The sequence below is a fragment of the Alligator mississippiensis genome, chromosome 4 (genome assembly GCF_030867095.1).
Source record: "Alligator mississippiensis isolate rAllMis1 chromosome 4, rAllMis1, whole genome shotgun sequence".
In the NCBI taxonomy this organism is placed as follows: Eukaryota; Metazoa; Chordata; order Crocodylia; family Alligatoridae; genus Alligator; species Alligator mississippiensis.
In genome coordinates this window covers 19115853-19143773 of record NC_081827.1, presented here as the reverse complement: position 1 = coordinate 19143773, position 27921 = coordinate 19115853, and the positions used below count along the sequence as shown (strand labels likewise).

Sequence of the window (27921 nt, the reverse complement as noted above, 5' to 3'; positions counted from 1 at the left end):
ACATAGAGAGTTTTCACTTACCACTCACTGGAGGTGGCTTCCCTCTAAAGATTGGAGAATGAGTCAGATCTCAACAGGATGTTCAGATACAGGAGAAACCTGAACACCCATCCTGAAAGCCAGATACTGGAAGAGGAGGAAAGAGTTGCAGACGACTTCCTACTCCTTCTATGGAACCCAGTGGGCGGCATATTATCTTTGCCTGCTCCTATCGCCACCAAGGGCTCTTGGGTTTTTGGGGTTTTTTTTGGAAGGTGAACAGATCTGGGATATGTCTTCACCTTAGTTTTATAACAGAGCTGGCCAAGTATGAGAGGGCACTATGCTTCCCACGTGTGTGCTATGGGAGATACTAGGAGTTATCAAGGAGTTATGTCAAGGCAATGACATTACTCTTGGGGATTTGAGCTCTAATGTGCTTGATAAAATGCAGGGCAAACCAATCTATTTTTTAAATGGAAAACACTAAATAATGATGGAATTGCAAAAACGGTGGGAGATGATGCAACATAGGATTTGGAACAACAGATCAGTTTTGTATACAGCATTGATGATGGCACAATTCTTACCTCTATAGATGTAGGTACTCGGTGGGGAAAAGAAACCAAACTAGATATTTTAAATATTTATTAGTCAGACTGGGATAACAGCCTTTATACAGCACAGTTTGCATAAGTTCTCCAGATACATCCTGTATACAATCACAAAACCATGACATGGATTTATACATAGAATGAAAACTGAGACAGATTTACAAGCATTTCTTTATACAGTTCTCATACTGGATTTGTTTCAATTTATACAACTTTTCGAATAAGTCTGTCTGTTTTTTCAAAAGAATTTGGAAGCAAAATAAAAAAACAAACAAAAAAGGAATATTAACAAACCACCATCAATGCATGCAACATTCATTGTGGAAACATTACATTTCTTCAAGGACTATTTTTTTTTTTTTAAGGTATTTTTGTGGGGGTTTTTTTAAATATTGGGTATGCTGTACACGTCATCTGATAGCATGACAGCACACACGCTAGTCAGCCATTGTTGAGCACCTGAGCACATCACTGCACATTTATACAAGATACAGTCAAATAAGGTTCACATTCACATGCTTGGACGCCAGATGGAATTAATAATTTAAACTCAATTCATATACAAAAATGTATATTTATTTACAGGGTAACAAATTAAGAAAACTGCTTTCTCTCAAATCACCTATTCTGAGTTATGGATATATACTTATATATATATATATATTATAACTTTTGAGCTCCTCAGTATATTATTTTTTTTAATTTTTTTTTTTAAAGAATAAAACAAAACATACAGAAAACGTCAAAATGCATCGTATGATTTAAAGAGAGAGTATCCGGATTTGCTTATTCTTTCTACTTTCTTACTAAAGGCAACTAGTTATTCAAAAAGAGCATCCAATCCCACATTCCAGGTACACCCAAAGCACTACAGGAATGGAAGATTGGGCCCCTAATGTTATGTAGGTGGATACTTACACTGAAGTTCCTCTCTGTTTCATTACCGTTTCAAGTTTCAGTCACACAGATGCAATTTTCTCTGTGATACATTTAGGTATGTACATATCTAGGTAGATAGACAATGGAATCTGGGGAACTAAGAAACTATAGCAATGAAAATAAAGTACTTAAAAATATTGCCAGATATGATTCAAATAATAAGATAAAAAAATACTATTAATATCTTTATGAAATCTCAGTGAAACTAAATGCTAATTAAATAATCTCTATAGGGCACACTAGCTTACAATATAATAGATGTTTTCTTTTTCTTCATCTTCATCATCCCTAGAGTAAGAGTCACTATTGGCTGGTTACCAGCTACAATACCCCACAGTCTGACCATTTGAACACTCAAGCATCCAGACAACTAACTACCAGTTCCTCAGTCTTGATACAAACCCTTCTGAAGCCAATGGAAAGGCAACCAGTGACTTCAGTAGGCTTTGGCCTGGACCTTATTTCTTCCAGCAAGGTGAATGTAATGTAGAAATGTGGGTAATCATAAAGAAGCAGCACTTGTATTGCCCCTGGATACTATCCCTTTAAAGTGTAATGATAAAGAACTAGCTCAACATTCATCATAGAAACTCTTGTCTAGTTTGAACCAAGAAAAAAAAAATAGCTGTTTGCTGCTCATTGTATGCATAAAATAATGACAACATTAGAAATCCCTGGCATTTGTAAACACACACACACTGTGCTTTTGCTCATTTTTTCAGCTTGTTTCCACTGTACAAGGCCTAGAACAAAGAAGCAGCTTCAACTTCTGTTGACTCAGCAGATGTATGAAATAAAAAAAAAAGTTAAAATGCCTCTGCCATTGCCTACTGCAAGATGAATCTTCAAAGAAATCTTAGAAATCTATGAATGCATTAATAAGCAATCATCCAGAGATGTTAAGAGCTGTCACCACATTTAAGCATTTTTGGCCAGCTAGAAGAAACAAAAAAATTGAGAAAAAAGTGAAAAAAATATGCTGATATATATACAAAAAAGTAAAAAATCTTAATTGTCCTTGTTTGACTTTAAAAAAAAAATATATTGTCACTAGGAGGGTTTTATTTTTCCTGACTTCATTCACAAAAAAAGAAAAAAGAAAATAGCATTCAAACATGACTTAGTGTTGCATAGAATGATTCCAGTACAACCTAGAACTAGAAATTTGGTCAAAAAAAGAACTTGGCACACTTTGAAAGCATCTTCCAGCCTCTGAATTGATGCTTCCTCTGAAAAGGGAGAGTGCAAGGACCCAGCTCTGTCACTAGCTAGCTCTCTTCAAAGGATAACAAGGATGACACTAAAGAAGTCCTGTACTTGCTGCACGTGGTCAAGTCAGTGCTGATCGAGGCCAGATTTCCTGACATCCCCCTGCCCTTTGCATTTTGGGATGGGATTCCAACACGGGCATTTCAATATACAAAAAATGTTTTTGATGCAGTTCAGAGAATCAAAGATGCATAAATTAAATGAGTTACCGACGGCTGATTCCAAAGAAACTGCGACTTTTTCTTCAGCCTCAGCCGCACCAACCAAACAGTCCAGTTTCATAAAAATACAGGACACATGTATGTGTGTGTGTGTGTGAGACCAAAGCATGCCTGCCTGCTTTTGTCAATTAAGACTGATGATTACAGGCTTCCCAGTAAGCCATCCAGTTAGTGCTAGCTCCTGCTGGAAATCTCCATAGCAACCATCAGCATGACTTGCTGTCTTCATAATAAATCTTAGCAAGAACAAAATTACCAGCAGTTTGCACAAAATTGCACATCTCGCTGCTTGTTCTTCATGCAGTAATTGAAACTGGACGTTTTAAAAACAGAATGGACATACTGTAGTCATAAGGAATTCAAAATAATCCAAAAAACAAGCAATACATATGTAAAAGATCTGGTTTTTCTTTTTTTTTCTTCTTTTTCCCCATTTTTGTTAACTATCCACTCAAGGTTTTTTGGTTGAGTTTGGGATTTTGCTTTGAGATATTTTATTATCCATATAACAACATATACAATTTCACAATATGAAGACTATCTTATATTAACTCCGAAGGACTGTTTATAAAGAAGAGGAGAGTTGGGATGAAATCATAACATTCTAACTAAATGCATATGCCGTACGCATTGACAATGACATTATGTTCTTATGAGAACTTAGCTCATTGTAGCAAGACTACACTGTTACAAATGAAACATGGTATGTACCCAAACCCTAACTTGGACTTTACTTTATGTAGCCTTAATATTTTGTAATGAATTATTTCCATGGTGTTATTTTTAAATCTGAATGAAATAAAAAAAAAGTAAAAAAAAAAAAATCAAATATGTGCACTAGCTCTTTCAAAATGAATCCAATTCCTAATCTAGTTGTATTTATCTTTATTTAAAGCATGTCATATTTATTCAAAGGGAATACTTTCTATTTTCCATGTAAGTCAGGTCAAGCTACAAAAAACACACTTAAAATTATTTGTAAAAAGCTTTTGTTGGGCAAAAACAGTAAACATTCACCAAATTTTGAAATTTTGGTCACTGTTTCTTAAACATGCAAAGGCCATTAGCTGCTATTTCCGGGTAATCACCTGTGAAATCATTTTAAAAATGAGGCTATGAAACATGAAGACATTTTGGAGTCTCAAGGGAGGCAATACCATGTTGATTGATTCATCATTAACGATTTCTACAGTTAAAGGAATGACGCAAGCGGTGTCCTTTTGCTTTAAATTGAGTAAGAAGGAAAATATCACACCCAGTTTCAAATCCCCTTTGCATCCCTATCCCAAATGAAACTGTTACTCCTGTAGTTTTAAGCCCCTGAAAATAAGGCTTTTAATTTGGAAGCGCTGACACGGCCTTAAATTATGGTGTTGCAAATGACCTTTCTATAATTACTTCTTTCACAACTGACAAGCCACTTTAGAGTGGACTATTTTCAGTCATTCACCTGAGTTACTAAGAGGAAATTCTCAATGTTTATTAATGCAACTATCTGCAGATACGAAACATCTCATTTACTTCTTGTTTCTTGCTTTAGATGTCAAGAAGTGTGTCACTGAAGTTGGTGTAGGACCCCACAAAGACCGGGGTAGCATTAGCACAGTGGGTCTACTGTTTTGGAGTGCATACTAAATATTTTAAACTTTACTGCCCTTAAGCAGTCTGGGTAAGGCTGATGGTTGGGAAAACAAGAAATAGTTTAAATGATACTATTGATCCCAAGGCTTAACACCCCTGCGCCCCCCCAAGAAAAAACCTGCTTTTATAAACTGCTGACCCCATAGGTAAAATGAATTGTAGTTAATAATTTTCTTTTTAAAAATCACTATATTTTTCCCCCTTTATTTGGTGCAATTTCCATCCTGTCCTTTCTCTTTCCAACCACACTCCAAAAAATAGTTCATCAATGTGCTTTTAACCCTTTACATTCCAGGATGGTAACGTACATCCAGCATTAATACACACACACACACACACACACACACACAGACACACACACACACAAATGTCTCCTTGGAAAACAAAAAACACAAACAGAGTGTTAAATAATGTTTCCACCACTGCAGACAGCCTGCAGTTTGGGTCCTGTGGCACAATCTCACTACAACAAATTATCAGAGATTCTAAGGTGCAGAGGAACAAGGTTTACACTTCTGAAAAGTGAGATTTGGAAAGTCAGTCACCCTAGGTGCTGTTGCATAAGATGATTTCCTTCTGGTTGCACAGAACACCAGATTACTCTCTCAGACACATTACCTCCAGCTACAGCTGAACTCTGTGCATTAATGCCTTCCCCTCAAGCCTTCATTATTCCTTTCAGAGTTACGTTCTTGACAGCCACAAAGAGTCCAGCATTGCAGAGCCCTCACATCAGTCTTCTTTGCAAACAGCCTCACTTTAAGTTCTAGGCTCAGATATTTCCTTTGCTGTGTTATGCAGCAAAATAAGTTACTAGCCCTCATTTAAGTGTGCTATGTAGCCCAGAGCCTGCTCTTTCCTACTTTGTTTTCTGAAAGCCTAGCTAAACACAATGATATCAAACTATAGTCTTGGAGTGATGCTGTTTATAGCAGACTCAGCAAGGTTTGGTGACCTAAGCAGACAGAACTGCTCAATGCGTTTGTGTGGAGCTGACCAACAGTTTGTGCCAGTTTACTATTCTTTTCCTAAGATCCACTTTGTCAAGCCAGATATAAGCTTCCCCAATCAAGGTCTTTTTCATAAACTTCCCTCCATTGGAGACGAGCAGAATCTGGGAAGGAAAAAAAAAAGATAATATGGTTACAACCACGTTTTAAAAATTCTTTACGCAGTCCATTTGCTGACGTGCAACAACGATTCAGACATGTTGACCTTAGTGTTTGCACCTGGAGAACAGGAGAGAAACATCCAACACAGCCTGCTACATAAGGGTCTCCTCCCACTGGAGAGGAAATCCACTGAAAGCAGAATTTCTTCCTTCTTTCACTGCACTGTCATGCGATCGAGTGGTTAGAACAGGTGAATGGAAGATGGCAATCCTAGATTCTATTGATTTGGGCATGCAGGTGACTGAAGACCAGATGGAGATTTTTTTAAGTAACTGGCTCTAGGCTTGACCCTTCTACTTTCTTATCCATTTAAATAGAATATCCAAAGTTAGAGTATAGTCTAAGTGGGCCTTAGCGTACCCTATCCTGCACAGATAGGCACATGAGGTCTATAAATGAAATTCCAAATCTCCTTCATTTCCGGCAGCTGGCCACTGTTCCAGTTAGCCATTTCAGACAGTTGAATGTAGGGTACATTCCTATTTATTTTATGTACCTAAATGGCAATTACCTAGGTGTGTAACTGCCTTTCTGACACACATGCAGTTTGCAATCCTATTCCATGTGCTGTGTGGGCACACAAGCATCCATGTGGCTACTGGCTGTGCTCTGGCTGGACAGTTTTGCAGCTTCATACAAGTGTAACTTGGGGAACATGAGTCCAGAACTTGTAGCTCCCTAAAAATGGAGGAATATTTTAGCCCAGTGGTGTAGTAGTTAGGGCACGCGCCCAAGATGTAGGAAGTCCAGGTTCTAGGCCTCCTTGCCTAGAGGGGTTTTGAATTTGCATCTTTCTAACTTCCCAGTATAATGCTTTAACCACTGCACCCAAAGATAGGCCTTATTCAATCATTTTTCTAATACTCCAGGAGAGGCTTCATTAGTGCTGACTAGAGTGGAAGACTTGACTTGCAGGCTATACTGCATGCAACTGAGTATGCTACTAGCTTCTTTTTAATTATTTTTCTTTGTTTTCTTTTTTTGCATGAGCCCTGCTGACTCATATTCAGTTTGTGGTTTACTGTAGGTCCCAGATCCTTTTCTGCAATACTGCCACCTAGTCAGCCATTCACCAGTCTGTATTTGTGCATGCAATTATTCTGTCTTGAGTGCAGGACTTTTCTCTTATCCCTACTGAATTTCATTTGAATAATTCCAGAGTCTCTTTTTCCAGTTTATCAAAGTCAGTCTTAATCCTAAGCCTATCCTCCAAACTGCTTGCAAGACCACACAGCCAGAGCCCATCTGCAAATTTGCTAACTGGACACTCAATCCCAAACCTGCAATTCATTAATGAAGTAAATCAACAGTACCTGATGAAGGATACATTCCTGGGAGAGCCCACTTGACACCTCTCCCCAATTAGACCTTGAGCCAGTGATGACTGTTCTTTGAACATTTTATGCGCCCACTTTACAGTACTTTACATTGCCTCTTTAAACTTAGTAACAAGAATGTTGTGGGAGACAGTGCTGAAAGTAGTGCTGAAGTCAAGGTATATTCTATACCTCCCCCCACGAAAACCCATTACCTTGTCAGAGAAGGAGATCAGGCTGGTCAAGTATGACTTTCTCTTAACAAATCTGTGTTGGCTTCTTTTGATCACCCTATTCATATCCAGGTGCTTAGAAACAGATTCCTAGGTCCTGAGGTCAGACTGATTGTAATTCTCCAGATCCTCCTCCTTAGGCCAAAGATGCCAAAGGGGCATATCCCTATTTTTCCTTCTATAATTTCTATCTTGCTTTCAATTTTCCTCTGCACTACAATTTGAGTCCCTTCCCTAACAAGTCTCAGTTTCTCACCCTTTGATCTTCTCTTTTGATCTGTCTTTCTCATCAGTCCTGGACTTCAACTGTCCCCCTCCCCCTCCGCACACTCACTTCTGCCACTGACTACTGTATTTGCTTAAATCAACATAGGGAAATAGCCCCTCACCTTACAGTTGCATATAAGGAAACCACATTAAATACATTGTCTGTCTCTCAGCCTGTCCATGATTTCAGGTACGTCACATCTTATGCGCATTTAACTTGTGCAAATTCAACTATACGCGGGATGGGGGGGGGGGGGGGGGACTTGGGTTGGCACGTGGCACTGCTGCTTACCTGGAGGCCCATTATGGTGGTGATGGCCACTGCCTCCAAAACCTCCCGCTCTTGCCATGGAGCCGTGCCCGGAGCTGTGTGGCTGGCCGCCAGGCGGCAGCACCAGCGTGGTGGTAGCAGCTGGGTGGCACGCAGCCATCCCCACCACCACCCCATGCTGTGCCACTGCCACCGGCTGCACAGCACTAAGCACGGTGCCACATGCAAACTCAAGGCACTCCCCCCCTCCCACCCCGTGTATATTCACCGATCTTCACCTTACACGATTTTCACCTTATGCGCTGACTTCAAAACCTAACCCCCGCGTAAGATGCAATTCCACTGAATGTTTATTTCCAGGTCACTGTTTTCAAATTTGCTTCCAATTTCCATGCAATCAGGGAGAGTAGCCTGATAAGAAGAAGGGTGGGAAGAGGCTGCAGGTAGAAGAATTTGGGGAGGGCAAGAGGGCTACCTAAACCCCCAGGTTTATTTTCCATCCTGTAGCAGTGGGAGGGGGACAAATTCAAGGTAAACCTCCAATAATTAGATTCTATACTTGAAAAATTATAAATGTATACATTTTCAATATATGCAATCTAATTATTGGGGGTGTCATCTTATATTCAAGTAAATATGGTAATTCCTTGTTTAGTCTCAGAGGCTGGGATGAGGAATTTGGGGTTGGAAACTGTCAGTTTCCAGTGATTTCTATGCCATAGGCATTTCCTCATCAGATAAATCCACCTCACCTTCATTCCCCAACTTCCCTAGTTTCCAGACTTAGGACTCCTATACACATGCAGGGAGCAAACTCAATTAATTGAATCTGCACAGGAAGCACAGGAAGGCGCCACTTGTATTTGCATCCCCGTGCTGAAAAATGGCAGTGGGGTGCTTTGAACTAAAGCTTGTTCAATGAGCTTCAGTTCAAAGCACCCCACCACCTTTTTTCAGTGTGGGGGACTGAAAAGGCTACTTCTGGTCCTAGTGATATATGTTACACTCGGGCGCTTTTAATTAAAATCGATCGTTAATTAAAGTACCTTCTGCGCCTTCCGGGGCACGTGTAAAAATGCCTTTCCTGTCTAAACAATTTCAGTTTCCTATGGTTAGCTCCTCATTTAATCTCAGTCTCCCTCCACTCACTAGTTCCAGTCACCCCATTTTCCTCCCTATCCCTTACCTGCAGTCTTTCCCACTTCAGCCACAATTTCACTGTCTTCCTAACCCAGATTAGCCTCTGGTTCCACTCTCCGCTCCTCTAGCTTCTTTGTCCCAATTTTCTCCCCCAAGGCTATCTTTTGTTCTCTTGTTATTTGAATCAGGCAGCTTCCTCCTTCAAGCAGAAAGTTGTGTGTGTGGGAGGGAATTCAGAGTACAGAAGAGACAGGTTCCCTGCTGACCCTGGCACAGACCATAATAATCCACAGTTTAACTGCAGAGGAAGCCTTGCTCAGCCCCAGGCAGAAGCATGCCCAGTGAAGGCAGTCTGCAGGGACTTCAGCAGTTAAACTCTAAGAAATCTCTGCCGAGAATATATAAGTTACAATTTCCAGGGGCTTTTAACTTAGTCAACCTTGAGTGGACTTTTAATGAAGGTGCAGAGCACCTCCTTTCAACCCCCTAATGCGAGGAATGGGGGATCTAGTGTCTTACAAAGAATAGGTCATTAGGATTTTATAATGTGAGCAAAATCATGTCTTGCTTTGTTCCCTGAAACAACTATGTTATTTTGGTTCTAATTTAAAAAAAATGGCCTGACACAGACACCGAGAATGGAAAATTGCTGCCCAAATGGTTGACATTTGATAAAGCAGTAAGTAAATGAACAGAGAGAAGAGACTCATAGAGCAGCTCCACACAGCTTTTGGTGTGCTTCAGAGTATTAAGTGAAAAGTCTGCTTCTGGTCCTAGATTTACAGTTTACAATAACCTTTGTGAGGGCCTGGGAACATGACACATGAACACCAGTATAATTTGGTATACTAATTTAAATTACACTTGTGTGTAGAACAGCCAGCCAGACAGCTGTTCCAGGTTAGCTGTTTGCTGTACATACAGTGCCTCATAACTAGAAGGTGGGGGAGCAGATAGTAGGTTATCTAGGGTAGCAAATGGTTAACTTGTGATAGCTCTGGACATAGTTTAATTCCTGATTTTTCCTAGGAAAATTCTACATGGCATTCAAATACATTACACTGTTGTAGGGGATGAGTGTTGTATGCCTGATCCTTGTTTAAATGATAATTAAATGCTTTAAATGATAATTACACTGATGTAAAGGTGGCATATATGTCCAAGAACCAAGACTAAGTAGATTATATCCAATAAACAATATTAATACCTAGCTATTACATAGTCCTATTTATCAGAAGATCTCCAAGAGTTCAGTAAATATTCTTCCCTTTTACACAGAGAATATGTAACTCACGGAATCTGTGACTGTACATTGATTCAGAAACAGATATTGGAACAAAATCCAAATGCACTTCCTCTCAATCCTGGGCTAATCTACAAAACTCTGTTTCCTCTAAAGACATGTCATTAGGTATGTGCAAGTCAACAAAAGCAGCAGAGGGGAGATAAGGAAGTGATGGGGGATCATAAACTAAACATGAGTCAACAATTTGATACTATTGCCAAAAATGCAAATTTCCTTGTGAGATGTAGTATTGAATGTCACATATAAGGCATGGGAGGTAAATATTCTCTACTCGGTGTTGGCAAAGTCTCAGATGGAATATTGTCTAGGTTGGGGCATCACACTTTAAGAATGATGTAGCAAATTTTAGACAGTTTGGGGGAGAGTTACAAAAATGTTAAGATGCCCAGAAAACATGGCCTAGAGAAAGGTTGAAAGAATGTATTTGTTTAGTTTAGAGAAGGGAAGACTATTGGAAAAATGTAACTCTCCAGCAATGTGTGAAATGTTGTTATAATGGGAATGGGAATTCATTGTTCTCCATGAACACAGGGAGTAAGACAAGAAGAAAGTGGTGTAATTTGCAGCAATTAGATGTTGGGGTAGGGAGGGGCAGGGAAAACCTTCTAACTACGAAGGCAGGTATCCGGGCAGGTTATAAAATCTCCTTCATTGGAGGTTTCAAGATCAGGTTACATAAACTCCTGTCAGGGGTGCAACACACACTTTTCCAACCTCAATTCAGGGGTATGGGCTGCATGATCTCCGGAGGTTCCTGCCAGCCCTACATTTCCATGATTCCTGAACTGTGGTTTTTCTTTGCAATCTTCTTTTTCCAACAACCTCTTAGTCAAATGACTGAGGATGGAAGACAATCTCTAATGGCCATAGCACAGCATGGAAAACATTAAAAAAAAAGATTTTAATAAGATCCAGAATTACCTGAAGAGAGTGCCCAGCAGGACTCAAGCTAAATCTAAAAGTCTCATTGAATGAAGGTTCTCGGTCATGCCTGCACACCCGTGTTTTCTTCTTAAAGACTCTCTTTTGAGTAGAGATATTGACAACATACAGCTTCACATAAAGATCTGGGGGGAAAACAATTCAACTTGTCATACAGTTGCTTATCAGTTGGTATTGTCCCTAATGATTTTAAATTATGAGGAAAAAGCAGGCTGCTGTATATCATGGAGCTATATTCTGCTTTCATTTATACAGGCTGCACAAAGGCAGTTGATTCCCAACCTGCTATCATCCCATTGCTAACTTCCTTTTTTTGAGGAAGTTCATTGTATAGGAGGTCACCCAACAGCTCTAGGTGTATCTGAATGTCATCAGATTGCTGGACCCTTGTCAATCTGACTTTTGCCCTGGATTGAGTATGGAGACTGTGCTGGTGAACTTGGTCAATGATCTTTCCCTGGAGACTCACAGGGGAACTTCTACCCTGAAGATTTTGCTAGATCTCTCAGAGGTGGTGTGGTGAAAACCTTCAATACGGTTGACCATGAGGTGCTCATAAAGCATTTACATGACTTGGTGGGTATTCGCAAGATTCCTCTTAACTGGTTTCACTCCTTTCTGGCAGGGAGGTTTCACAAGGTGGTGATAGGTGAGAGATGATCATCTCCTTGGGACCTTACCTGTGGGGTCCCACAGGGCTCTATCCTGTTACCCCTCCTTTTCAACACGTACTTGAGGCTTCTGGCTCAGATCATGCAGAGATTGGGAGTGAGATGCCACCTGTATGCTGATGACATTCAGCTCTATTGTTCTCATCTAACTCAGGCCCCAGAGCCTTGGTCCTTTGTTGCAAGTTAGGGCTAGATGTGGGTGAACCACCTGATCCAGAAAAGACAGTGGTGATGGGGCTGGGCAGTCCTGGACAGGATTCAGATGCCTATCATTGACAGGGTTCAGCTTCCCATTGCTACTCAGGTTTTCAGACTTGAGCTGCTCTTGCATCATCTGCTGCACTTGGATCTTCAGGTAACAACAGTGGCTAGGGGTGCCATTCACCATCTCCATCTAGGAAGAAGTCTGTGACCCTTTCTTTTAGATTCAGATCTGGCTACCATCATCCATGCTTTCATAATCTTAAGATTAGACTACTGTAATTCAGTCTTGTAATGCCACCTTGAGTCTTTGTTGGCAAGGGCAGCATATAAATCTAATACAGCAATCAATATCCCATAGAGACTATAAACATTACATATATATGTGTGTGTGTGTGTGTGTGTGCATATACACACTATTACTATTACTACATGTATATATTACAATCTAGTATATTACTAGGTTGATATATACATGTTCTCTGCTGTATGCTGCAGATGGTTTCTGAGTGATACCTGGAAGATGATCTGGAGATTTAAACTTGTAGGTTATGTTTCTGCATTGAAGTATTTCTACTATCAGCTGTTCTCCATCAGTCTTCATCTCCTTCTTTAATGCAATCTTAATTTCACCCATCACCTGGGTTTTACCTGGAAAGCAGAAAAACAAAATTAGAGTAAAAGGAAATTGAGGGTGTCTCTTCATGCCATTTTTATGATAGAGAAGTTTTTTTAAGACAGTTACTCTCATTCTTAGTAATGTGATAGACAAGGATAATTCAGTGACTGAGTAGGCAAACAATCAATCATTAAACACAAAATCATACAGACATTAAGATCTTGTTGGATTCCAAAAAGCACCTTTAAACTATGAACAATATGTAGACAGGTGATACTACTCTTAAATCTGATACAAAGAAATCCTTCACTATCAGTCGGACAGTCCAAAGTGCCTAAAAGTTATTGAAAGTCAAGAGGTCTTTTGCTTCTAAGTCACCTAGATGCTTTAAAAAAAGTTTTATTGCAGGACACCAAAGGTATCCCATTGAAAGAATTCAAAAGAATAATAGAAATTAGATTAATGCAATGAATATGAATGTGTAAGTATTTTGAAAAGCCAGGAATCCATTAATAGTTCTGTAGATACAATCACTAGGTTTTGAGCTATTAAATATTCATATGATGCCTTTCAACTTCACTTGTTCTAGATGATATGCTAGGCATTCAGCAGAAGGTAGGTGAGGCTCTTATTTCATCTTGCATACCTGGATACATAACTTAGATCAGGGTGGAATAGCCCCATCCTTTTCAATGAGCATAACAGTGTGAGCACTCTCCTGTCCTTTAAGCCTGTCCAAAGGGGCTAGTATTCTCTTTGGATTCAGATTTACCTGATTCGGGGGCCAGTGATTTGATTCAGTGATTCAAATCACTGTCCCAAATCAATTTGACCAAATCTGATTCGGCGATTTGGCTCCTGCCAAATCTCCGAATCAGGCAGGCCTACCCCTCGCCCACTCTCCCAGCTTGGCAATGGCTGTCCTGCCCACCTGCCCCAGCACTTGAGAAGAAAAAAGCCCTGACTCACCAGGTACTGCTGGGCAGGGGGGCGATCCCCACTGCCCCCACTGCCCCATATTGCCTGAGGGGCTCTGCATGAGCCCCCTGACCCCCCACCCCGCTGTCCCAGCCCCGCCATGGCTGCCCCGCTCACCCCAGATCCTGCCCTTTAAGGGAAAAAACCCCAAGAAAGACCCCTGGACTCTCCAGTTCCTTCCCGGCAGAGGGCAACCCCTGCTGACCCCTGCTGCCACATGGGGGGCTCTGAACAAGCCTTCCAAATCCCCAAGGCCCCTGCAAAAGCCAGTGAGTCTCATGGCTTTTCTCATTTTTTTTCTTAAAGGGCCAGAGCTGGGGCAGGCAAGGCAGCCATGGGGGGCTTGGGGAAAGAAGGGGGGGATCAGGGGGCTCATGGCAGAACCCTCCATGCAGTGTGGTCCCCCTCCCCCCCGCCTGGAAGCACCTGGTGAGTCGGGGCTCCTTTTTAAAGCACCGAGAGCTGGGGTGGGTGGCGCAGCCATGGGGGGACTGGGGGAGCTGGCAGGAGATGGGGCTGGCAGGGGTCCAGGTCCGGCTCCAGGTCCCTGCTGCAGCGGGCAGGGACTGTCCAAATTGTCAAAGCTCTCCTAATCTTTTCTGAAGATTCAGAGAGCTTTGAATCAATTCAGACCTTTTCTTTTTCATCCCCTGATTCAATTTGGATTTGGAGATTCGGCCACCGAATTGGGCCGAATCTCCTCTGAATTGAATCAGGACCCAAAGCTTCATACAGCCCTACTGTCCTGCTGGCAGAATGCTTCCCTTTCCTGAACCACTTCAAAAGCAGGGCTGGACCTAAATGAACACTGACTCTGTAAAGTACTTTATTTCATCTCTTTTTCACTTGGAGCCCAAATCAAATTTGAGTGAAATCTATGGGAGACTTGAGTGCCTAACTCCTTGGTGCCAGCAGTCTGGAGCTTTAATGAATTACCAGGAAATCCTCGAATCTGGTGCCAAGAAGTTATGAAGAGAAAAGTGATTCTGCTGAAAGGAAACAATTAAATGTACATCTGCAAATTGCCACAAACTCTTTCCTCTCTTAAAGCATAAAAGTCCCAAAGTGATATTTAGACATTACTTACATGTACCATGAATGTATACCAAGACTTGAATAATTCCCGCTATGAAAGGCCAGCTGCTGCACTGCAGATTTTCAAAATATGCTGTTTTTTCCTATTGAAAATATGTTTTTTTCCTGGTACATGGAAAAAATGGCTGACTACAAAGTTATAACCATGGACTTGCTTCTAGACCTACCTTATAGACTGAAAAGGTAAAATCCAGATTTCAGTTTTGGTCAATGGAAATCTTTTCTTTGACCTCAGTGGAGCCAACCCTTCACCTCTGGACTCCAAGGACAGAAGGGACTCTTACAAAATCAGGTAATACTACTATCAAATCTGGTAAGGTTTAAATCCCCTATCTACAGCCCAATCATGCTCCCAGAGTGCATCTACATGTACAAATGCTGCAGGGTGGCTTTACTCTAGAATAAATGACTCTAGAGTCATTTATTCTAGAGTAAACTCACCCTGGGCAGGTGTCTACATGTGCAGGGATGCAGGACCAGATTTGCTGCTCCCGGAAGCAGTCTGCTCCTGCCCCCTCCAGCACTACACTGGCCCTCTGCAGCTGCCAGGGGGAGCAATAAGCTCCCCCTGGGAGCTAGTCCAAGGCCTGGCAGGGACCAGCCAGGAGACAGCTATAGCCTGGTGAGGGCTGGGAGATTACTCCTTGTCTCCAGGAGCTGCCTGCTGCTGGGGCAGGCTCCACCACCAAAGCCTGGGGATAATGTTCCCCTGCCCTGGCAGCAGGGAGCTCCTTGCCCCAGCTCCCTGCTTGGGGGTAGGGAGCTTGAAAGGAGCTGCAGTGGAGGGGTAGGTCCCACCCCTCTGCCCCATCTGCTGGTAGGGCAGCTAGCAATGAGTCCCTGGCTGGACAGGGATTTCCCATCCAGCTGGGGGCTCGCTTCTACATGCAGGCAGGGGGCTGGGACCTGCCCCCTCCCCATGCAGCTCTTTCCAAGCCCCATACCTTGATCATTCACTTGGGGCACAGGGCTGGGACCTACCCCTGACCAGGACAGTTTCCAGCCAGCACCAGGCTGCACAGGGAAGTTTGCATGTGCAGCTTGGATTTGGCTGAAATGGGACAGTCCCCAGCCACCTCCAGGCTACATATGCAGACCTACCTGCAGAGTCCAGGGCTGGCTGGGAACTGTCCTGGTCAGGGGCAGGTCCCAGCCAGCTCCAGGCTAGGTGGAGAACTCTCCCTGTGTAGGGAGCTCTCAGCTCCCACTCCACAATTGCATAGTGAGGGCTAGGAGCTTGTTCCCAGCCCCAGCTCTGTGATCATGAAGTGGGGGCTGGGGAGCTTGTTCTGAGCCCCAGCTCCATGATTGTGGAGTGGGGTTGGGAACTGTCTGGGAGCTTGTTCCCAGCCCCCACTCTGTGATTATGATCAGGGAGCAGGGGTTGGGAGCTCCCTGCTGATGGGGCAAGGGGACATTGTGCCTACCTGGGCTTTGGTGGCAGAGCCCACCCCAGTAGCAGGCAGTTCCCAGGGGCAGGGAGCAATCTCTTGCCCCATGTGTCTGGCAAACCAGAAACAAGTTTGTTCCCAGTCAGCCATCAACACATGTTGTACAGAACAGTAACTAATTGTGAGTCAATTTGCTACTTGTATTTACAGGTAGCAAATTTACTTGCAATTAGAGCAAACTACTGTGCAGTAAGCATCTGCACGTGTAGACGGTGATGCTTACTGCACAGTAACTTGTGCTAATCTTGAGTAAAGCATCTCATGTACACACCCCTAGTGTAGTAAATGGGGGTCTTGCTTTGACTTAGATTCCAGTCGCAGCACCTGTTTCCCTTTCAGTTCTGTTCACACAGCATGTAGAACCTGGTTCTGCTCTGTGTTAAAACAGTGGAATTATATTAATGTAATACATGCATGAATGAAAGGAAAATGAGGCTCACAGCCTTGGATTACAAAAGAAGTGGCTTATCAGGAGAGATCAGGTACCATACTACAACCTCTCCAGCTTGTTAATGGACAAGCCAAGATATGTAAGAAATGAGCACATCTCAAAGCTACATACAAATCCAGCAGCTGCAGATGCTAGTTCTTTGGTGAATATTGTTTTTGCATTGAATCCTGCAACGATGACCTGTGTGAAGCCAATATAAACAGTTGTAGCATAAGTCTATTATTAGTTGCAGACAGTCTTGACTTAAACTCAAGAGGGTTTTTTTTTTCTGCCAAAACTGACTATTTTTATTGTATTTCCCCCTCACCCCTTCCCAGCCCCTTAACATTTTCAAATTTTTCACCAGCTGGCTCTGCCTTCTATTTTTTCTGAAGGTTTGGGCATCCAATGTGCCTACCAATGTAATGAGTGGGCAGATATGTTTACATAGGTGCAACAAAGAGAAAACAAATGACATGAGCCCCTGTCTGGGTATAATTCACTAAACTCTAGCATAAAATTGCTCTAAGAAAAACCAGAGGTAAAACCATGACTTATACCACTGTTAGTATCATGTACTTGTAGTTATTCCAGGCTAGACATTTTCTATAGGCAATTACCTACTGGTAAGACACCATAATAGCCCTTACTGAAAGTGGTTATTCTGAATAGCTGCTATTCTGTCTACACTAGCCACACTTACTGGGTGTAAGTGTGCAAAGCAAACATAAATAACACCATTGTGAATGTGTCGTGTTCAAGCCCTTTGATGTCCTGTCAATCAGTCACATAGGATCACAGAATCCTAGGATCATAGGAAAGTAGGGATGGAAAGGACCTTACAAGGACATCTAGTCCAGCCCCTTGCTCCAGACAGGATCATCACTGGCTAAACTATCCTAGCCAAGGGTTTGTAAACCTACTCTTGAAAACTTCCAAGGATGGAGATTTCACAGTTTCTCTAAGCAGCCTGTTTTAATACTTGACCACCCACATAGATGGTTCCTCCTACCTCATTTGCCATCCTAAATTGCCCCTGCTGAAGCTTGCTGCCCCTAGGCCTGTCCCCTACCACCTATCCTCTCTGCAATTGCATTTCAGGTATTTGAAGACTGTTATCAAATCCCTCCTCAGCCTTTTCTTCTGCAGACTAAATAACCCTAGTTCTTTCAGCCCTTCTTCATGCGTCTTGTGTTCAGGCCACTAATAATTTTTGTTGCTCTGCTCAGGACACTTTCCAAACTGCCCGCATCCTTCTTGAAGTATGGGGCCCAAAACTGGGCACAGTAATTCAGGTGAGGCCTCACCAAGGCGCATAATCACATAGGCTTTGGAAATGTGACAGGGAATGCGGGTGACTGAAATAAAAAAAACGAAATATGTTTACAGTCTCTCTGACTGTGTTTGAAAATCTCAGTGCTGTTTTATGATAAAGAACTGAGGCCTTTCAGTATCTGGCATTTTGCAGTAGATCATTGTATATCCCTATGGAAACTTTATGACAAACAACATTGTGCTGTAATAGCTATGCATGGAAAAAAATGTTTCTCTGAGGCAGGCACTTGACTCGTGATAGCCCTCTTGTACCTTCAGACTCATTTTCACTTCTCCCATTGTGTGAGATTAGAAATGTTTAACCTGATTCTCTAAGGGGCTGGTGTCCTTGCACCAGCCGTGTAAAACATTGGGTTGAAATAATTGCCCTTAAAAAGCCAGAACAGTTTTAAATCTCAGCATTGATTCCACTTCCTTCCAGTTACATTGATACCTTTACTACCAGCCTCACTTCTCTCATCCTGTCACATTCTCTCGGACTTGGTCACAGGCATATCAGGTTCTGTTCTTGGTTTTGAGCACTGATTCTGTAAATGCAAATATGTTTAAAGAAGGGATGTCAGTGGGTGCATCTAAGAAAGATGCCCACTGAGCAGTTGTTACTATGCAATCATTTAGTATTTGCGTACCCAAGTACTATTTTGTCTAGATGCATTCAGTAGAGAGAAGTTTATGAGATATGCAGGTGAGCTTAGAGATGATAGAGATCAAATATGCCTTAAACAAGGAGCATGCATATTCCTATCTTGACATGTTTTAAAAATCACTCTTCTACTTTTTTGTGTTGGATCTGGAGCTAAAGGAGGTTGAGACCTCAGGATTGGACGCCATGAAGACTAGAGTAGTAAAAATAGTATAAAATGTAAAACACAGAGTACAAAGTTATGCCTGTAGAGACCACCAAATTTATGTTAAGGTGGGGGCTCATTTGTTGGATACACCAGAGGAGGAGAAACATCTAACTATATTAGCTGATCACGGGATGGTGATGATGATGAACTATCTATATAATGTGGATATGAAAGAAGCAAAGGCATTCCTAAGACTATCAGATAAAACATCTCTACTTGAGATTGGGACATGCTAGGACCATGCTACAAGGTATTGCAAATACTGTTTATAGTTCAGGTTAGCAACGTTCAAGAAAGCTGAACTCACACTTGTATACATGCAGTGATGGGCTATTAACAAGATCTAAAAAGAAGTGTTTATTTTGTCTAGCAAAACAAAGACTGAGTGGGGTATGATTGCTCTCTATAAATATGCCAGGGAAGTAAAGACCTGGAAGCGAGAGTAACCATTTAAGCTAAATGACAAATCTGGCACAATAGCAAATGAGTACAAAGTAGCCAAAAACTAAAGTAATCTGGATGAAAAGGTTTCTAACTATGACCGGAATGGAGTTGTGGAACAGCCCTCCAGTAAGAGTAATGGGGGCATACGAACCAGCTACTCTTGAACAGTTTATACAAGGGATTGGACAACATGACTGGCTATGATCATAGGGACTGGACTTTATGACCTAAGAGATCATTTTTAGTCCTTTTTTAGAAGATAATTGTGCAAATCATTGTAAAAATAAATCCAAAACTTGTACATTCACCCCCTTGTTTACTTAAAGAATGTATTGCTTTTGTTATTTAAATCTTAACCAGTTTTTAAAATGAATTTATTTGGGCACCAGCAAAGGACAACAAGCTTGTCTAGCAGCTTTGCAATTACTGTGCAATTAGTAATTGTGCTATTAGCCTTTTTAAAAAATATATAGCTATGATTAAGTATTTAATAGATTTGTCATAAGAAAATACATTCTAAAACCTCCATTAGCAGTAAGAACTAATTGCTGATTTAGTAGCTGACAGGTATGTTGGTAATTGATAACTTTGAGTAGCTGAGGTATGTTATTTTGCTCTAGTGACAGTAACCTAACCTATTTGTGTGATAAGGTATTGTCACAAAGATGGGTTAGGTTTGAGGGCTTAGTTTTGTAGATAACTATTAATATGAACCAAACCCTCAAATACTCTCTTTTAACTGTTCTGTAGAAGGCAGGGCAGGTTAGCACCTTAGGGCCATGACATATGTTACATTTCTGGCCATGAACTTCCATGGTGTAATATGTGCACCAAATTTAAAGTGCCATCAAATGGCAAACCAGCCATAACAGTGTTTTATAGACCAGGGGCTTAATCAGGGCCTCGGACAGGACAATGGAAGCACTAAACTGAATAGATTACAAACTCCTGGGTCTGGGATAGAAGTTCAAAAAACGAATTTAACCTAAGTCAGTTAAACTAACATAAAGCAACATTCTGAGGGATAGCCAGCACAGGTTTGTTGCGGGCAAGTCTTGCTTGACCAATCTCATTTCCTTCTATGACAAGGTGACTTATCACCTGGACAAAAGGGAAGAGGTTGATGTCATATATTTGGACTTTAATAACGCCTTTGACCTGGTGTCCCAGAATGTTCTCATGGAAAAATTGGGCAACCATGGCCTCAACTACTCCACCTGGGGAACTGGTTCTGAGTTCGGACCCAGAGAGTGGTAGTTGATAGAACCAAATTAACATGGCGCTCAGTGACTAGACGCATCCCCCAAGGCTTTGTTCTTGGACCTGTACTCTTTAATGTCTTCATAAATGATCTGGACACTAGTGTCAAAAGTGGACTAGCCAAGTTCACTGACGACACCAAACTTTGGGGAAGAGTGTCCACACTTGAGGATAGGCTGGTGATCCAGGCCAACCTTGATAGGCTTGCCAGGTGGGTGGATGAAAACCTGATGGTATTCAATATGGATAAATGCAAGGTGCTCCACCTCGGGAATAAAAGCCTGCATCTCACTTACAGGCTCGGCAACACTACACTTGCTAGCACTATGACCGAAAGAGACTTAGGGGATCATGACTGACCACAAGATGAATATGAGTCTCCAATGTGATACTGCAGCTGGCAAAATTAACAAAACTCTGGCTTGTATCTACCGATGCATCTTGAGCAAAACCCATTATGTCATCCTCCCGCTGTACTTGGCCTTGGTGAGGCTGCAGCTGGAATACTGCATCCAATTCTGGGCTCCACAATTTAGGAATGAGGTATAGAAGCTTGAAAGAGTCCAGAGGAGAGCCATGCACATGATCAGAGGGCAAGAGAACAGACATTATGAAGAGAGGCTGTGAGCTATGAGACTCTTCAACCTGGAGAAGCACAGGCTCATGGGTGACATGGTGGCAGCATATAAGTACATAAGGGGTATACATCAGGATCTGGGTGAACACCCATTCACCACAGCACCCCAGGGGGTGACAAGATCCAATGGTCACAAACTCCTGCAAGGCTGTTTTAGACTGGACATAAGGAAAAACTTCTTCACTGTCTGAGCCCCCAAGGCCTGGAACAGACTCCCCCCAGAGGTGGTGCAAGCACCTTCTCTGGGCACTTCCAAGAAACATTTGGACCCCTATCTTGCTGGAATCCTTTGACCCCAGCTGTCTTCCTGCCCTTTGGGCAAGGGGCTAGACCTGATGATCTTACGAGGTCCCTTCCAACCCTAATGTCTTTGAAATCTATGAAAGTGTGATACTACCTCCATCCAAGTTTATCTTGAACTGATTTCAGCCATTTTGAAAGCAGTGCACTGAACGCCTGTTGTGTTACAGATTTGAACCAGTTTCTGATCACTTATACCAGTTTATGTGTAATTTCTGTCCCTAGCCCTGGAAGCCAGGACTATCTTTTGACTTTGTATTTCCAAAGCAGTTCTCACAACCATTTTTTTTTTGTTCATGACTGGGACTTTCAGGTACTACTGCAGTGCAGACAACAACAAGCAGAGAAAGGAGAAGTGAAAAAACAAGTTATAATCCCTCCTCAGGACTAGTGCCAACAAACAGCTGAATGGATACTATCCCTCAGAGCAGTCCCAGATGTCCAAGAGCTCCCCTGCTGGCTCCCAAAGAGCTTCCCTTGCCCAAATAGGGAAATGGTAGAGAGGGAACGCAGAAGGAGGGGGTGGGGGACACATGCCCTCCTCCCTGACAGGGTTGTCCCCACTGCCAATGCCACCGGTGGCTTCTGTGGGTGCTCACCAGCCCTGTCTCCACCACCGATGCTGCTGCTGGCTTATGCGGGTGCTCACCAGCTCCGTTCTTGCCACTTCCAGCTTCTGTGGGTGCCCTCCTCGACTCAGGAGGCACCAGTTGCCCATACTTGCCAAGGAGCTTAAACCCTGCACTTTGCAGTGTCAAAAGGGCTGGAGATCAAATGCTCCCATTGAGGTATCAGAAGTGGGGTTTAAATTCCCTGGCAGGGAAAGCCATTTATTTTCTCCTCCAGGATCCTGGATGGGCTGTTAGTAGTTATGTGATTTGGATCTGCCCCTGTGTCATGGTGTGATACATGACTGTTAGGATTGGATCCCATTGCAAGATAATTTTAAATGTGCTCCAACAACCTTGGAGACTAAATGGTTCAGAGAGGCATAAGCTTTTATAGGCAACAGCCTATGGCATCTGATGATCAGGAGAAAGCTTATGCTACTTGAGCCCGTTAATCTCTACGGTGCCACCCTGGATGAAGGAATGCTAAGGCTGGTGCAGGTTTGCTGCATTTGAGACATTCTGAGCTCACTCACACATAACATTTAAAATGTACCAGCTACTGCCCCTTTTGAAATATTCCCCTTTTGAGCAGGCTTCAAGCCCATTCAAGCTTCAAATCAAGTTCATGTATTCCCACACTCTGTGTCTGTGGGACCTATAGACTGTACCTGTCAACTGGAAAGATCCATATATCAGAGGATCATTTTAATTCTGTTCCCTGTTTCTCAAAGTGGTTATGTACATACTTTGTAGTGTCTTCTCTTAAATCTTGTCAGTCAGCTGTGCTATATGTTACAATGGAACCTTAAAGATTCATGGAAGAATGAGCAGGATTTGTCCTCTTATTGCCAAACTCAAGATGAGGTTATTCCATAAAATAACAAATACATGGGTGCAATATAGTGGATTCTGAAAAAACTTAGAGACTTTAAATGACAGGCAGAACTCTGGTATACTTGGCCTATTTGGTGTTAGTTAAGTGGATTCCTTTTCAGTCAATTGATTTAAAAACATTCCTAATTCTTCAGTGAAGAATTGCCATTTTGATTCTAAATGTTTCATTATTCCTCCTGAAATAATAACACTTCACTAAATTTCCATAATATAACAACGTACTGCATACAATAAAGAGCGGTGTGCTAATTAGCATAATGCCATTATAAGCATAAGCTCTGAAATAAAGGCTTCCTTTGTTGGAGCTAATTCCATTTCCTTAGGTCTTTATCTGTTTTGATACCCTAAGAGATTAAGTTAATGAAGAGCTGGGAGCAGCACAATATTCATTGGTAGAATAGTGGCAATTCTCTTCTGATATTTCCTCAACTTTTGTCTCTCAGATACCTTGTGATCCATGCATGAAACAGCTATAAAGATATTTAGCATTGCATAATGAGACTAAAGGTCTTTTAGAACTGAGCAACATAGTAGAAGTTTAAGTATTCATATCACTTAAACTAGCAAAATGTTGGCTAACTTAGAATATGAAAATCCAATACTCTCCCTCTACGGTATTTAGAAATAAGTCTAATATCCTGTTGCATGGGATCACCAGCTAGCTGAGCACATGTACCAACTAACTCACCAAAGTACCAGAAACGTTTGCCAGAGGTAAGAAACTCTTCATCTACCAGGCATTATATCATTAATATTGTACATGATTCTTAAAGACAGGATGCTCAACTGAGTACCATGACCTCCTGGTTCCTGTCCACCGATCCCAGTCTAACATGAGTGTCTGTCAAACCACTGTCAATCTCTACCTAAACTCAAAATGAGAATCCTTATTCGTGTACCTAAAGTGGGAGTTATTTGAATGCATCCTACAGGAGAAAGAACACAGTAAAGAAGGGAGCTTTTCTCCACTTGTGTCATGCATGTAATTCAAGAAATGGAAATGTAGTTATTGTGTTACTTATATAATGGGAATGCAAAATGAATCTGAGATAATAGATAGGAGTTGCTGCCATGCTGCCATTACAACGTTCCCTTCCAGCTCACATCAACTAATGGAGCTGGCTGAACACAAGGGTATGGATGCAATATTTTCTCTACCAAGGAATGTAACAGCAAGTGAGCAGGCCCTTACCACTGTTTCCTTTGGCACCATGGGACACCTTGGGCACCTTGAATGAGCTTTAGTTAAAGTGCCCCTGCTGCCATTTTGAAGCACAGGACACTGAATACACATGATGCTGAGGGCACTTTAATTAAAGTCACTTTAATTAGGACTCTAAAATTAATTAGACACTGAGCGCACTTTAATTAGATCTCTAAGGACTGCTCTAATTAAAGCGCACCCCACTCCACCCTGGAGCACATGTATACTTGTCACTTGTTCCTGGTCTAGAGACAGCTGTGCCTCAATGGCACCCATTACATTAAAGCAATTCCTTTTTATGCCATTTCTATATTTATTTGTTAGATGTATAGGCCACCCTTCCCAATAAAGGCTCTGGATGACTTACAATAAGAGATAAAACAAAGATATAAAAGCAGATAAAATATTAAAAAAAGGTATGCAACAAAAACTGCTTAAACAATACCCCAACTGAGCCTTGCCTACAGGACACCTACTCAAATAAGGATGTCTTGCAGCACTTCCAGAAGCTATGTAGGCTCGAGTTCTGGCAAGCCGCAAGGGAAAGGGAGTTCCAAAGTTGAGGATCAGCTACTAAGAACAACCTCTGAAGTGTTTTCAACATGCGAACTTGGCTCACAGATAGTATTTGCAGGTAGTTGCTCTTGAATGACTTTAGAGATCAAGACAGAGCATAAGTGAGAAGGCAGTTCTTTAGGCATGTAGAGACCAGACCATTTAGCCAGGCTCAAAAACGAGCTGAGTTTAGATTAGGGATGTTGCTACCTGCAGTCTGCAGGTCAGTTTAATGTGCTCCATAATCCATTAGCATAAACTAGATAGTTATTTATGATAAGACAGCTGTGCTTTGTGGTCTAACAACTCCCACAACTTTAACATCGTTACCATCATACTTTTGTTTGCAAATTGGCTATCCAGTCTCTCTAATATTTCCTGTTTTTGATTAACATAAGCTCATTTTTTGCCACACTTGAAAACACTTTAGAAACACTTAAAAACATATTAATTTTAACTTTGCTAGATGATAATAGCTTTCTCTCCCTCATACAGAGCTCTTTTGTCTTTTATCCTCTGCCCATGTAACATCGCCTCTTATTGTATTTGTAGTTTCTACTGTGGATTTTGAAAGAAAAGCTTATTGTTTTATGCTTATCATTACTTATATGTATATGTATATGTATTATTTATATGTATATAAGTAATGAAGAAAACACAATACTCAATAAGCTTGTTTTCCAAAATCCACAACCAGAAACTACAAATACAATATATACATTGGTTTATGCCAACACAATATATATATATTAGTTTAGTGATAGTATTAAGGACCTCATTGCTTCAGGCAGTGCTGAAACATAGAACAAAATGGCAGCACCTTTCCCAAAGAACTAAAAACCTAATGAAACAAGAGACAATAAACAGATACAGACTGATAGGGGAACACAAGGAAACAGTGAGATTATATTGGTCAGATGGGTAAACAGTGGTTCCTTTCTGCCTTTAGTATATTTATCATAAATCATGGAGCTGTATCCATGGGCAGGATAAAGAAGGTAGTTTAGAAATAATCAGAACTACTTTTAAAAATGTCAAAGTTCATCTGAACCAAAGAGGCCCAGTGTGTTAGCACAACTAAGACAAACCAATTCTGTAGCCATCATCCTACAAATGATATGACCAGCATCATATCTAGCTCCCTTTGATTCTCCACTCCAAATGGCCAGGTAACCATTTACAGCTGGGTTAACTGGGGGCAGCCTTCAGCATAAACCTGACTACCTGTCTGGATAGTTAGCTTCCATTTCCCTAATGCAATACATTCTATATAATTCATCACTTACACATATCTCCATGAAATACACTTTCCTGATGTTCTTATTTTGTAGCAATTCAAAAAACACCTTCTACAAAGCAATCAACATAAGTGCATCCACCCACAAACAGTTTTTCCATTAGAAAAACCATCTTGTTCATCTGAGCTGAATAATTTGCAACAGCATTAACAGGGGAATGCTAGTGGAAGCAGTATCTGAGCAGAGTATACCTGCCTGTGCTGGCAGTAAGCCAAAGAAAAAGTGGTGTAAATAATGTTATGGCCACATGAAATATTTGAACTGGGAATGTAGGTGTAACAGCCATCATCCTGGCCAAAGACATGGGCTCTAGAGCTAAAAGCATTGTCTTTTTAAGGCATCTCTAGAGCCTAGGAGGTGACATTGCTGCTTTTCACCCTTCCCTTCCCTCTTTCCCTTTACCCTGGCTAAATGCAGCAGCAGGAGAAAGGAGGGGCCAAGCAATGGCCCTTACCTCCTTGACTCTAAAGCCATGCCAAAGCCAGACCCAGACTCAGAGAGATCTGAGCTCACTGGAATCCAGGATTGTGGGAAGTGGGGTGCAGCCACAGCCCCCTTGGCAATTGGACACATGCACAGTGAGCTCTCTTCCCTGTGCAAGTGTGATGGGCTAGCAGGTAGTGACTTAGCCCAGGGGTTTTGAAATGGTAAAAGATGATTGGGATTCCCTTGGGATTCCCTTTCCTCACCAATCAGGCCCCAGAGACTCACCCTCCATGTCCCCTGATTGGCCCCTTGGGTCACCTGGAGGGGGATAAAAAGGGGCAGTGCAGCTGACTCAGGGGAGAGACCAGCAAGGGACCACAAGGAAGGAGTTTCAAAGAGCTGACAAAGAGCTGGGCCAGGGGGGTGGGAGCAGTTGCCCCAGAAGAGCCTGAAGGAGTGGGACCTGCAGGCAGCAATGGGGCCCTCAGCAGCGTGTGGCCAGCAGGAAAAGCTCCCCGCTGGGCTCCAGGGTCCCCTACGAGAGGTTGTGGCCAGCAGGAGAGGTTCCCCAACTCCAGCAAGGATCTGAGCAGCGACCTGAGAGGTTCCCAGCTCTGCTTCTAGCTCCTCCAACAAGAGGCCAGGCAGCTCGACGTGAGGCAGGGGCTCTGGGAAGGTCAATCCCCCTAGCAGCTTGGGGGAGGTCTGAGCTTGAGTTCTTGCTGGGATGACTTGGGGTGAGTGAAGTAACAGGGAGAAATCCTTGTTGCAGTAGAAATGGGCCATTGTTTTCTCCCCCTCCAGGTACCTAGGCCCTAAATTCCTTGTCATTAGACATTTTGTATTTTTTGCCTTTTATATTTCACCAACCAGTATTGTTTGTTCTGCTGTTTGTGTTTTATATTTTGGTTACCCTGTCTCTTGTCAACTGGATGAATATGTCTATGACTGTAAGTGTCTAAGCTTTGTTGAATCCTGTCCCCTCAGGGCATTGTAGTGTCCCCTATACTCCCTGGTTATGTTCCCAGTACTGTTCTCTTATTAAAAGGTATATGGTTAAGTCCCCATTGGTGGTCTGGCTCTGCTCTATAGGGGGAGGAGAGTCCCTACACCTCCCACAGTGCTTGTGCACCTGCTTTGATCCCTTCAATTGGAGAGGGGGTACCTCTTGGAGTATCGCCTGGGTTACACAAATACCACACTCTCGAAGGTGTGTGGCTGTATCCCCATCACCATGATCCTGGATCCTCCCATGCCTAGCTCCTGTTGAAAGCTGAAAGACACATTAGAGCCAGACACCCAACACCTTCAGTGGCTGTTCTTCATGGGACCACAATGGGGACAGATGTGC

At 42.2% G+C, this 27921-nt stretch overlaps 1 protein-coding gene across 1 annotated transcript in view; it reads right to left on the bottom strand.

Moving 5' to 3' along the window:
- Positions 1 to 612: 612 nt before the first annotated feature.
- Positions 613 to 27921, bottom strand: part of PCLO (piccolo presynaptic cytomatrix protein) — a 552248-nt gene continuing 524939 nt past the window's right edge. Inside the window, exons 24-26 of the mRNA XM_059725816.1 lie at positions 12699 to 12833; positions 11290 to 11435; positions 613 to 5777 (exon numbers count right to left, since the gene is read on the bottom strand). Coding sequence (XP_059581799.1) covers positions 5637 to 5777; positions 11290 to 11435; positions 12699 to 12833 — 422 coding nt within the window. The 3' untranslated portion in view covers positions 613 to 5636. The remainder of the gene's footprint in view (positions 5778 to 11289; positions 11436 to 12698; positions 12834 to 27921) is intronic.